The sequence below is a fragment of the Hippocampus comes genome, unplaced genomic scaffold (genome assembly GCF_001891065.2).
Source record: "Hippocampus comes isolate QL1 unplaced genomic scaffold, H_comes_QL1_v1.1 scaffold132, whole genome shotgun sequence".
NCBI lineage: Eukaryota > Metazoa > Chordata > Actinopteri > Syngnathiformes > Syngnathidae > Hippocampus > Hippocampus comes.
Genome location: NW_017805467.1, coordinates 4708565 through 4720680, shown reverse-complemented (window position 1 = coordinate 4720680; position 12116 = coordinate 4708565). Strand labels below are relative to the sequence as shown.

Below are 12116 nucleotides of genomic sequence, written 5' to 3'. Positions count from 1 at the left end.
CATACCCCACGACCCTTGTGAGGATAAAGCGGTTCAGAAAATGGATGGATGGATGGAATTTTTCATTTGATAGGAGAGAAAATATTTAGGAATCACTTTTAGACAATATTTTACATTAAATGGCAAGTCCTTATGTTTTTATGTACATGGATTATTCAACATTTCATGAGGGTTTTAGTGTAGAAAATCCTACAATTCATTCATTCATTCATTCATATTTCTTTCGTTTTGTCACACTGTAATTTTGTCAGCTGGCAGGCTGTTGCAAGACCACATTTGTGTTTGCACTGTCGTCAACAAACATGACATTTGAAAAAAACAGCAAGGTTAATGCCGTTGGCCACTTGGTGGTGCCATGGCATTTGAATTTGCGTAAATTTGTCTTTCGGTGGTACTTGCCAATGAATCACTTTGAAGGAAACCGTGAACTCTCACGAGGGAGCGCCAAAGGTTACTATGAAATTCAGGTGAAAAGACCATTCAAAACACTTGTCTTAAAACATTAATGTAAGTATATGTTCAATGAAACTGTATTCACTCCCATCTTATTACGAATTGTCTTTCTGATGGTATGTTTCACTCCACTGCACTGCTATACATGTAGTACTGTACTTGGCGAGGGAGCGCCAAAGAGCACGATGAGGTTAAGGTGTCAAAGAAGCACCACTCAAAACACTACATTTAAAACATAATTTTCAGTTTTAGTTCCATGAAACTGGATTCACTTATTCCTAGATTGTTGCACATATTTTTTCTGTAGGTATGTTTTATTGTGCTGCACTGCTGTACTTGTAATGTTAATGTTGATGAAGCCTAATCAATAAAACTGCACTTCCAAATCATTATTTTATTTTTATGCTTTTAATTTTCTAAAAAAAAAAAAACGTGTAGTTTACATCCTGGGGAGAGTATGGGCTCTATTTTGATAGACAGGCGCTCGAGTGCTCAGTGTAAAAACAAGCGCAACTTCATTTTAGTGCCTGGGCAGGTCTAGTTTACAGTGTTTGGCATTCTGGCAGACCGACAGCGTTTTCTTTTACACACCCCGGCACACCTACCAATTTGGTAAAAACAGTAGACAAAAATTTCCGACTACCAAAATGCAGGTCTAAATTGTGGTGTAGGTGGTGTATTGTGATTTTGGTAGATTTGATTGAGGCACAGGCAGACAGATACTGTGCTCTGTAGATATGTGTGGTGAATGTGATCGTATTTCGTTCATAAATATGACAACAGAAGGGGCGAGCATTCTTCAGGCTACCAAAAGAAAACCCAATTAGCGCTGGTGTTCGGAGAGAGAGTTCCTCGGGCCCGCAGGTTTCTCTCCAGTGATGGGGTTGCTACAGTGAGGCTGAGGCACCGCGTGTTGGGGTTCGTTCCTTACACTGCGCACGGTCATGGGTGCAATTGCCCACGTGACATGCAGAGCCAACTACATTTTCCATAAGGGGAGATCTTGCAGTTTACCTGTATATATGTCCTTTACGTGCCAATGTCCTGTATGAACCACAGCAAATCTAGTTCTGCTTCTGCAATTTCAAGCCCTATGTGCACCTTGACCATCCTGATTTATATGCAATAGAGGGGAGCTGCTATGATTGCCCAGTAGTCGACTATGTTTCATCTCATAAAAGCACAAAACAGTGAATATAAGGCCATCGAAAATGTATATCAGTCTAAGTAAGTCAAAATTGTTGCTGGTAAACGGTGAAACGTGACTTTGTCCCTCCCACTTATATTGTTAAAGACAATTACTGTGCAGTACCTAACAATTTCAAACAAACCCCAATTCCAATGAAGTTGGGATGTTGTGTCAAAAGTAAATACAAAAAAAGAATACTGTTATTTGCTAAACCTTTTCACTTATATTCAGTCAAATACACTACAAAGACGAAATTGATTACCGGTACTCAGAGTAAAATTTTTGCTAAATATTCTCTCATATTGAACTTGATGCCTGCAGCAAATTCTAAAGAAGACGGGACAGGGACAACATATTACCGGCAAAGTTGGGAATGTGCAAATAACACCAGTTTGGAACATTCCACAGGTGAACAGCAGAAATGCCATCGGCTTCCCTTGACCTGAGCTTATCTGAGATGGGCTAATGCAAAGTGAAAAAGTGTGCTGTGGTCTGATGAGTCCACATTTCAAATTCCATACATCGATGCATCCATTTTCTAATCCGTTTGTCCTCACGTGTGTCGTGGCGTCCCGGAGCCTATCCCAGCTGTCTTCGGGCAGTAGGCGGAGTACTGGTTGCCAGGCAATAGCTATTCACGCTCACACTCCCACCAAAGGACAATTTAGAATGTTCCATTAACCTGCCATGCATGTTTTTGGAATGTGGGGAATGTGGAGCAGCATTTTCGGGCAATTGAGAACAACATTAAATTCAAGTACTGTTCCAACATGAGTGATGTTCATTGGGAGTTGTGTGGAAGGCTCGCTATCAGCAGCTCCTATCTGGTCTCCATCCCCGAGCTCATTCCATTCAGTGCCAGTCATCAATAAAATAAGGATAGAAAATATACACTAGTTGTATTGTGTAATATGAGTTCATGCACTTATGCATGCTACACCAATTTATTTTGTACCTGTAAAGAATTTTAACAATATTTCTAAATAAATAAATATACAAAGTAAATCACTTGAATTTGGTTATTTTATAAGTAGCTCGCATGCTGAAAAAGTGTTGTCACCCAAGCATGAAATAGTTCAACTGAGAACATGTGGTAGTTACTGTTAGTATACTGTATTATTGTGAACATAATGATAAATTATTAAAGATGACGATAAAAGGATCGGGTGAAGAACTTTTCAAAAGGGAAAGAAGGTATCAAATGGCAGTGTGCTTTGCTGTGATGCAGGATGCCTCTTAAAATATCTTTCTGTGTTTGTTCTTACAAGGTCCACTATCCAAGTGACCTGAGTTCATTTTTTTAAAATTATTTTGAACTTAATGTGAAAGCAGTGTTTTCGCTGATGGTGTAGTGGTACACACGCTGGACTTCTGTCCGGGAAGAGTTGTATCGGCTCCCACTCACTGACGGTGAATGTGGGTGTGAATGTTAGTATGTCTCTATATGTGCCCAGCGACTGACTGGCGACCAGTTCAGGGTGTAGTCTGCCTTCTGCCCGAAGTCAGCTGGGATAGGTTCCAGCAAATCCCTGTTCAGGATAAGCGGTGTTGAAAATGAATGGATGGAATGTGAAAGCAGTGTATGTAGAGAAATGGAAGAACCTGAAGCTTTTCCATTGTCAGTGTGATCCTCACTTTTACCCAGCTTCTTGGAAAGTATAAATGACACCGAGTGTTACATCCTGGAGAGGGGAGGCCTGTGTCCATGGTATCCTGCTGGTGGCAAAAGGTTTTACTGGTGCATTTGACACTGTGATATTCAGTTTACTGTATACTGTATATCAGTGGCGGATGCTGGTCTGTCAAGGAGGGGAAGCTCAATTTTGGCCGACATCACAAAATTTGTCTGTTTATTTATATGTGAATTCTACTCTCCGTTCCTTTTCAAGAAAATTATCTGTGACCCTGTTATACCAACCAGGCGTCTTTTCCAGGGACTTAACTAGTGTCCTCCAACTACAGCAATTACAATAAAACCCACCAGAAATAAAAGATTAATTCGTCGCTAGTCGTTTTCAACAAAGAGAGTGTCGCTAAAGATGATTAGAAGAAGTCTCCAGTTCAACAAAGAATGAGAATTGAAAGATGCTCCGACGGATGCCTACACTAAAAGATCGGTGATTGGCTCATTTCGCTGTCAATCAAAAAGAGATTCAGCCTCAGACAGATCATCTCCAATCATCATGCAGTAAAGCTCGGCGTCCGGGCCAGCCGATACACGCCCACTGTCCATAGACTCCCAGAGACGCTGAGCGTCCGGTGGGCGGGACAAAACCAGCATTTATCCAATGACTCGTCGTGTTTCAATGCCTTGGGACAACGGGCTCTGAATTCTCGAGAAGCCCAGCATCCGCGCTGTAGACGCTCAGCGTCCACACAGTTTAAAGCACAGTGAAGCTGCGGGAATGAATGAAAAGAGAGTTGCATCATAACCAGTCTTAAGAAGCTGATTCAGAACAAAAGTTGATCACGTTATAGCGCATATTTAGTCAATGACATGTACAGTACACACAATTGCATACCTGTCAACTCATACGGTTTAGCCATAGTTCATACGGATTTTGTGGTGAATCTTACGTATATGGCCATATCACACAAATCATACGGATTCTGAAAATTTCCGTTTTTTTTTTTTTCTTCCCCTAACAGGTAGTTCCGTTTGCTTTTGCCCAGAATGGTGCTAGTCTACTCGAATGCTTTCATTTCCTGTAACTTTCCAGTAAATCACGTGGTTCCTAGTTGAAAACAGCAGAGTATTCATTGCATACTTCGGTAGTGTACAAGCAAGTTCTACAAGGAAACAAATATATCATTCATATTTCGTGGGTTTTTTTCTGCCGTTATTTTGACATATAAAATGCTTTGGTATGTTATAAGGATTTTTTGCTCTTTATAAGGATTTTTTTTGGTAGTTTATACAGGTTGGCGCTTCGAAAAGTTGACAGGTATGCAATTGTATGTACACACATATATTTGATCACTTATTTTTTGACATTTTAGGGGAAGCTGAGCTCCCCTTGCAGTCTTAGAGCAATCCCCTCTGCTGTATACTGTATAGTAGTTAGAGTAACTGATTAAAATACACCCACCTATATGTCCAAATCAGTTCAACTGTGGCTAAATTTGAGTGATTTAATTGATATTCACCAGCCTTCATATTTTTCTTTGAACTAATCGGATCACATGCCATTTAATGGCATATGGTGATTTGGGTTACATTTTTAGTTCTCATGCTACCTGGTGAAGGAACACTTAATGTGTCGCCATTGATGCTTAAGAGATGCTTGTTTTGTTGAATTTGCCCTGCAAAAGTGATACTGTATTAAAATAATTCTTGAGTACTTCTATATGAACACCGATAAAATTGGTAATTTCATGTTCAATTGGATCATTGAATTATGTTTCACAAATACAGTATCAATTTATTAAATTCTAGCATGAAAAACCTGCTTTCATCAAAATATATATACACTGAGAGGTTTTCTACTCATAAACTTGGGTATGCACAATTACAACCCCCCGCCCCCATGCATTCCCCTGAGTTGTGTCACATCCACCCATTTCGTCCTGAAACATGATTGCTGTGGCCTAATGTAAACATTGACCTTTGTACTGTTTTAGGGAAAAAAAGAGCTATAGTACATGACTCAGTAGACATGACATGGGTAGACCTAGGGTAAGTCTTCTTTTCTATTTTTTATATATTTTAAAAGTTTAGTTAAAAATTGTGTAAATACAATCAACTCATATCAGCAGAAGGCAATATCAGTTTTTTTAAAATTTTATAGCCAAGTATGTTCTTGACCAGATAACTAACACAGCTGTCATGTTCTCTTGAACAACTTTAACATGTGCACTTATTTACACGCATGCTTTGTAATTAGAGTAAAACCAAAATCAGTATTTAAATACCTGAACGTTGTAACTGTAAAGTATTTAATCACCAGTATTTCTGAAATATATGCTCTCCGAGTAGTGGAATATTTCCAAAGGTAACTTGTGCCCAACACAGCAAAATAGATGATATAATATCCCTTTAAAATAATTACAGTCATGCGTAGCGTTGATGATTGATTAATCAAAATATCGAATGTTTTTTAACCTGTTTTCCCTTGAAAACAAAAATAAAAAAGCCTGTTTTTCAAAAACATTGATGCCTAAATTGCATGACGGAGTTGTAGTCAGCCACTGTGCCTTCTGCTGGAACAAGTCGAATATTGCGCTTGGCAATTGACAAAATGCAAACTGAATGAACTAATTGTAGACCAGTACAGTGGCATACGAAAATTAAGTAGCACGTTTGAATTTATATTCAGTACAAAATATATATATTACCCCCCCCCCCCCCATTACAAGACTTTGCACATGATAACGCTGCTCACTGTTTATATATCGTTACATTAGAGACAGTGTAAATTTGTACCTTATACGATTTTTATAAGACCAGTGTATAAACTGTTGGGGCACTTTGCCATCGTAGAAAAAGACTACAGATACCACAACGCCTTGCGACATGCGTGACTGTGAATCATCCATCCGCATTTTTCCTGAATGATGTGCGCAGTAAAATGGGGCGTTGTAGAGACTCTCACGTCCATTCGTGGATAAACTATTTTTTAAAACATAGGCTACCGTAATGTAAGCAAAAGAAGACCTTCAAGAAAAGGGGAAAATACGGTTTTGGGGTTGGGAGTATTCACGGAAACGGCTACCAAGAGAAGACTTTGCGCAACGGTTCGAACACTTTCAAGCTAAACAGGAATTTATTTTGACATTGGAGCGGGCGGGCGTGTCTCATATGCGTGGAGCTTGTTGGGAGTTTCCCGTTTAAACGAGGTAATTTTGGTTACTTCTCTTGCAAAGAGCAAACGGGACAAGTAACACTACTCTGTGCAAACGGGAGCAGACTTTTATTTGCTTTTTGAGCGAAGGACATGGCCAAGTTGTTCCGCGCTGCTATAATGGGTCCTCCAGGCTCAGGTAAAGGAACCATATCAGAGAGGATTGCGCAAAGCTTCGGCCTGCAGTATTTATCAAGTGGTCACTTTTTACGTGAGAGCATATCAGCTAATACAGGTAAGATAAACTCGAATCTTCGCCTCCTAACCCAGCACGAACACGAATGTTTGGTTTCATAAACACGTGATGCATGAAGCATATCTTGTTCAAGGCAGCATGCGTAAAGCTGGCTATTCTTATTTTATTCTGTAGTTGAATGCTTTTAAAGTCTACAAACACGTTTTTGAATCATTTAAACGTATGGGGAAACGTGTTTTTTGGACATCTATTCGCTCCTCAGCGTGCAAGGCAACTGAGCACGTAACTTTCAATACGTTTGATTATAAACTATCCATTAAGAAGGACAACATTAAATAGCTTACGTGACGTCTGTCTTTGTTACACTGGCTATAAACATGGAGGTGCAATGGAAATAGTACGTAATAATAATGATGATGTACATTCTGTCCGTGATTTCTGTTTGGTTTGGATTTGACTCTCCTGCTTCAATCCACAGCAGGCTCCACACACTGAAGAACTCTCATTTAAAAGCACATTGAAGGCAGCTTGTCGTTTTCCATGTTAGATAACAGATGTCTGACAGTCTAGTTGGGGATTTATTGAGTTTGCTGCCTCCTACGCATAGCAGTTAAATACTCATTTGAATATCAGAGGGAGTACTCTTAAGTCAATAAATGAACTGACTCTATTATCGATCTGTTGTAAACCAGAGGCAGGAGTGCAAGTAAAGACATATGTGGAGAAAGGCATGCTGGTGCCCGATCATGTGATGACCAGGCTAATGATGCCCAGACTGGAAAAACTCAGTGGCCAGAGCTGGCTTTTAGATGGTAAGAAAATATACTATTTATTTCCCTAATGTATTATTACGAATCATCTCTGAACTTTGTGTGCTGCTGTAATATACTAAATCTACCATGTAAAGCAATATGTTATCCATAATGAATGGGGATGGGGATGGCAAGCGTTCCTTTACAGTGATTGGCCAACTTTTTTCCACCCCCATTTTCTCAAATGACTTCTTTAGGAGAAAGGCATGCATGCTCTATAGTGCTTTTACATCTGTACACAATGAACTTGTGGTATTGAAACCTCTACGCTCTGGTCTGTACTTATTTACAGCAACTCAGCTCAACTCAAATTTATACATCATTGCATTTCTGTCATGTAAATATGTGTGTATAATATCCATTTTCATACAAGATTGATTATATTTTTTAATCACATTTTCCACTAGCAATACCAATATGTACCTACATAAGGATTGTTCAGGAAGGATAAACAACATATCTAGAATAGAATAATCTTTATTTGTCAAGTACATGATATTTGACTTGAAAACACAGTAAGTGGTACACATGGGAGTAGAGGCTATTTAAGCACCCGGCCGCAGAGCAGTTTGGTGTCTTGATGTTTTGCTGCAGGACATGGCAGCTGTGTGTCTGGGGGATGTGGTGGCCGGGATCCCCACTGGGGCAGGTGATGATTTTTGATGTCCATTTTATTTTGGTGGAGCTGTCCTAAAAGCAAAACAGGTTACTGCCTTTTTCCGAGTTAAATATTATCTAGTATCTTAATAGTGGACAAACATTGATAAACATTACTTCTTGTTGAGTCACAGGATTAAACCTGGAAGCAGGATCTGTAATCAATCAGTAAACATATCTTTTTGAGGTTGGTCAGAAAAAAAGTTAGGCATACATTTGGAATTACATACATACATATGCATGCCTCACTCATCGTTAAAACACCATACAGCTCAAGAAGACTACATCAAATCATGTTACCCTTTTCACAAAATGCCTAATAATTGCTCTCTCTGCCTTTGTTTCTCACGATTCATCTTCTTTACTTTAGCCACATATTTACCACATTACCCAACACCCTTTTTTTTTAAATAAAAAAAAACATGCATCTCAAAATTCATAGAGAAGAGCTTTTTAGTTTTCAGAAAATTACCTTTCAAAATATTTCTCTGACTCTTCACGTTCAATTCAAGGGAGAGTTTGCGATTTTCAAAAGAAAATGTTTTTGTCAGTGACTCATGGTAAAACTGTCTCCATGACCTGTCTATCGATATTATTAAAGTGATCTTTTGGAAAATTACTTTCATTTTAATTAGTATATCAAAACTTGTCGCACCATGACAATTTGACAAAATTAGCCTCGCGGAGACTGAAGAGACAAAAGGTGTGACTGAGAGGCGTGTCAACCATTTGCAGGCACCTGCTACAGCCACACACGGGAACCCAGAATCCTCAGGTTCCATTATACATTTCCCAAAATACAACATCTAGGTGGTAATTTTCAGTTTGCAACACTCCGTAAGACTCCCAACACGAATCAGTAATGCCCGCCGTGTAGCAGCCATGGCGAAGGTCAGCTTGGTTACGAATGTGCATGTTCACTTAAGTGAGGGGCGTGGCTTTGGAGGGAGACCTAAGGGTAGGAGAAAGAGAGGAGTGAAATGAGCCTACATTCAAATCTTGCTAGCCATTAGAAAACTGTAAATTCCCCTTTAATGTAACACATGTGTTTTTGGAATGTGTGAGAAAGCCGGACGCAAGCAAGGAGGGAACATACAAACTCCAGACTAAAAGCCAGTTGAGATTCAAGCCTCCAACTTCTGACCGTGAGGCAGACATGCTAACCACATTTCACAGTCGCATAACAAAAAGTATTGTATTGTGTGTGTGTGTGTGTGTGTGTGTGTGTGTGTGTGTGTGTGTGTGTGTGTGTGTGTGTGTGTGTGTGTGTGCGCGCGCGCGCGCGCGCGCGTTTTCTCCTGTTTCTCCTGAACGTGCTTCTTTGGTTAATCAGACTCTGAATTGCTCTTTGGTGTAAATGAATGTGTGAATGGTTGTTTGACTATAGCAATTCACTGGCAACCATTCAGTTCAAAGTCAGCTGGGGATCAGCTCCAGTTACCAATGACACGGATACAGAAAATAGATGGATGGGTGTGTTTATGCTTATAACCGCTCTCTACCAAAGTCTATATTTACTGCACCATTGCTGTATCCATTTGTTTCATTTTGATGTGTCAAATTCAAAGGCATTTAAGTCCTGAAAGCAATTGGTCCACCTACACATTTTTTTTTTTTTGTGTTTGTTTACTGGTTATGGAAAGTTATGGAAAGTAACCTTGTGGTAGAAGGTTCGGAACGACAAACAAAAATGTTTTCAGACTGTGGGAGTAAACTGGAAAACCCACCCAAAGTACAGGGAGAAATACTCCATACAGACAGCCCCAAGCTGCTACACTTGGCTCGTAAATGTTTTCTTTTTAACATGTTTAACAGCATGTGTGATAGTGTCTCAGTGTCACACCCAACTTTGTCTTTTCTTGTTTCTCATCAGGTTTTCCACGGACACTTGTACAGGCCCAGTCCCTGAACAGTTTGTACCAGCTTGACTTGGTGATCAGTCTCAACATCCCTTATGAGACTCTTAAAGACAGACTGAGTGACCGCTGGATCCACCCGGGCAGTGGTCGAGTTTACAACATGGGCTTCAACCCACCCCGAGTCCAGGTCTGAAAAATTCAACTTTGAAGTGTTTTTTTTTTTTTAACCCTACACATTCAACTCTGACTGTCAACATGCTCTCACACACAAACTGGTACATATGAACGAAACAAGTATTTCCAGGGTCCATATTAGGCGTAGAAAAAAAAGTGTTTCCGGTAACCCGACCGACCGAGAATTTCTACGTCGAAAAAAAACTTTACGGTCGGCATTTTTTTCAAACAACCGTCTACATTTTTGTGTAGAGGGTTTACATCGGTGCAAACTCACGCGATGTTCCCGTTGAGCGCGTGCGTCGTTTGCCCTGTCGTCTGTCAACAACATTGAATCATGGCGGCGGCGGCGATCTCCGACGACAGTTTAAGCCGCGTTTTCTGTGATACAGTCGCATGCTCGCACCGTAATGTTAAGAAAATAGCATCCATTGATGTATCGAAAAAATTCAGCGAACTATTTGATGAACACCACGGGCCGAGTAAAAACCGAGGGCGGAGGAGGACGGCGGAGGAGGACGGCGGAGGAGGACGGCGGAGGCGGCGGCGCGCCCCGGCCCCCCGGGAGAAAACTAAATCTGAGGCGCCGGCCTCGCAGTGGCAGGTTCAATATCTTCTTGTTTTATGGTTATTTTGTTTAAATTTTTGATGGGGGGGGGAAAATAGATTTAAAAAAAAAAAAAAACGTTGTTCGACCTACCGACCCTATGCTGAAATTTCATGTTACCGGAAACACACATCTTTTTTGTTTGGCCTGATGGCAAATTAGTCTTTCACTGTTTTCATACAAATATTTTGGTGTCTGTTTATGTTTGGAGATGTGTCCATGTGCCACAAAAATGCTTTAATTTTCTTGGGCATTGGCTTATTTGATACAGTCTTGGCTCTGTATCTGATGGGAGAAGAAGCAATGTTATATATTGTACATCAAACAGTGCATATAAAAACTATACACAGCCCTTTTCAAATAAAGTCATGGTTTGTATGTGCTGAAGGTCACATTAAGGGTGGAAAACGTTTCAAAATGATATTGTTCTATTATTTTTATTTCACAAACACTTGTTTAAACTCATGTGTGGCCATTTGCTACCTCTTAACCAGGGTCGGGTAAGGGGTTTCCCAAAGCGTCCCCACAGCTAGCCTGAAGAGGTAGTCTCTCCAGCGGGCCCTGGGTCGTCCCTGGAGCCTCTTACCGGAGGGACATGCTCGGAACACCTCACCAAAGAGGCGTCCAAGAGGTATCCTAACCAGATACCTGAGCCGCCTCAGTCCCTCCCAAATGACAGAGATTTTCACTCAGTCTTGAAGGGAGAGTCCGGAGACATTGCGGAGCAAACTCATTTCGCCCGCTTGTATCCGGGATCTTGTTTTTTCGATCACGACTCATCGCTCGAGACCATACGTGAGGGTAGGACCGTAGCTTGACCAGTAAATCGAGAGCTTCACCTTTCCGCTCAGCTCCTTCACCACGACAGACCAATACAGTCTGATCTGCCTGTCGCTCTCCCGCTCCATTCCGCCCTCCCTTGTGAACACAACCCCAAGACACATGAACTCCTCCAATTTGGGAGGATTTCATCACGACCCTGAGAGGACATTTTTTTCTACCCTTTTCAGACTGAGGGTGTTTTAAAACATTTCTGATACCTCGCCCTGGCTCAGTATCAAATTTAGAATAGGTTCGTTGGAGATAGGCACTCAGAAATGAAACACAAGAGACAAATCTGCTACGAACAAATTACACGTTTATTAGCGCCACAGAATATGTCACACAATCATTCAATAGCACAAGAGACAAATCTGCTACTAACAAATTGCACGTTTATTAGCGCCACAGAATATGTCAAACAAGCAAATATCAGTGTATCAAGCTCTTAGAATAGTACCTAGCTCTTACCGTGCGTCAATAGGATGGAGAGCCAACACCCCAGGTAG

The 12116-nt window shown here is 40.6% G+C and overlaps 1 protein-coding gene across 2 annotated transcripts in view; it reads left to right on the top strand.

Annotated features, from left to right (window-relative positions):
- The first annotated feature begins 6183 nt into the window (after positions 1 to 6183).
- ak4 (adenylate kinase 4) overlaps positions 6184 to 12116 on the top strand; it is a 19718-nt gene continuing 13785 nt past the window's right edge. The window contains exons 1-3 of one of the 2 annotated variants that reach the window (XM_019875350.1): positions 6186 to 6718; positions 7372 to 7491; positions 10022 to 10194. In XM_019875350.1, coding sequence (XP_019730909.1) covers positions 6577 to 6718; positions 7372 to 7491; positions 10022 to 10194 — 435 coding nt within the window. In that variant the 5' untranslated portion in view covers positions 6186 to 6576. Of the gene's footprint in view, positions 6719 to 7371; positions 7492 to 10021; positions 10195 to 12116 lie in introns of both variants that reach the window. The other variant, XM_019875351.1, reaches the window with a different exon arrangement.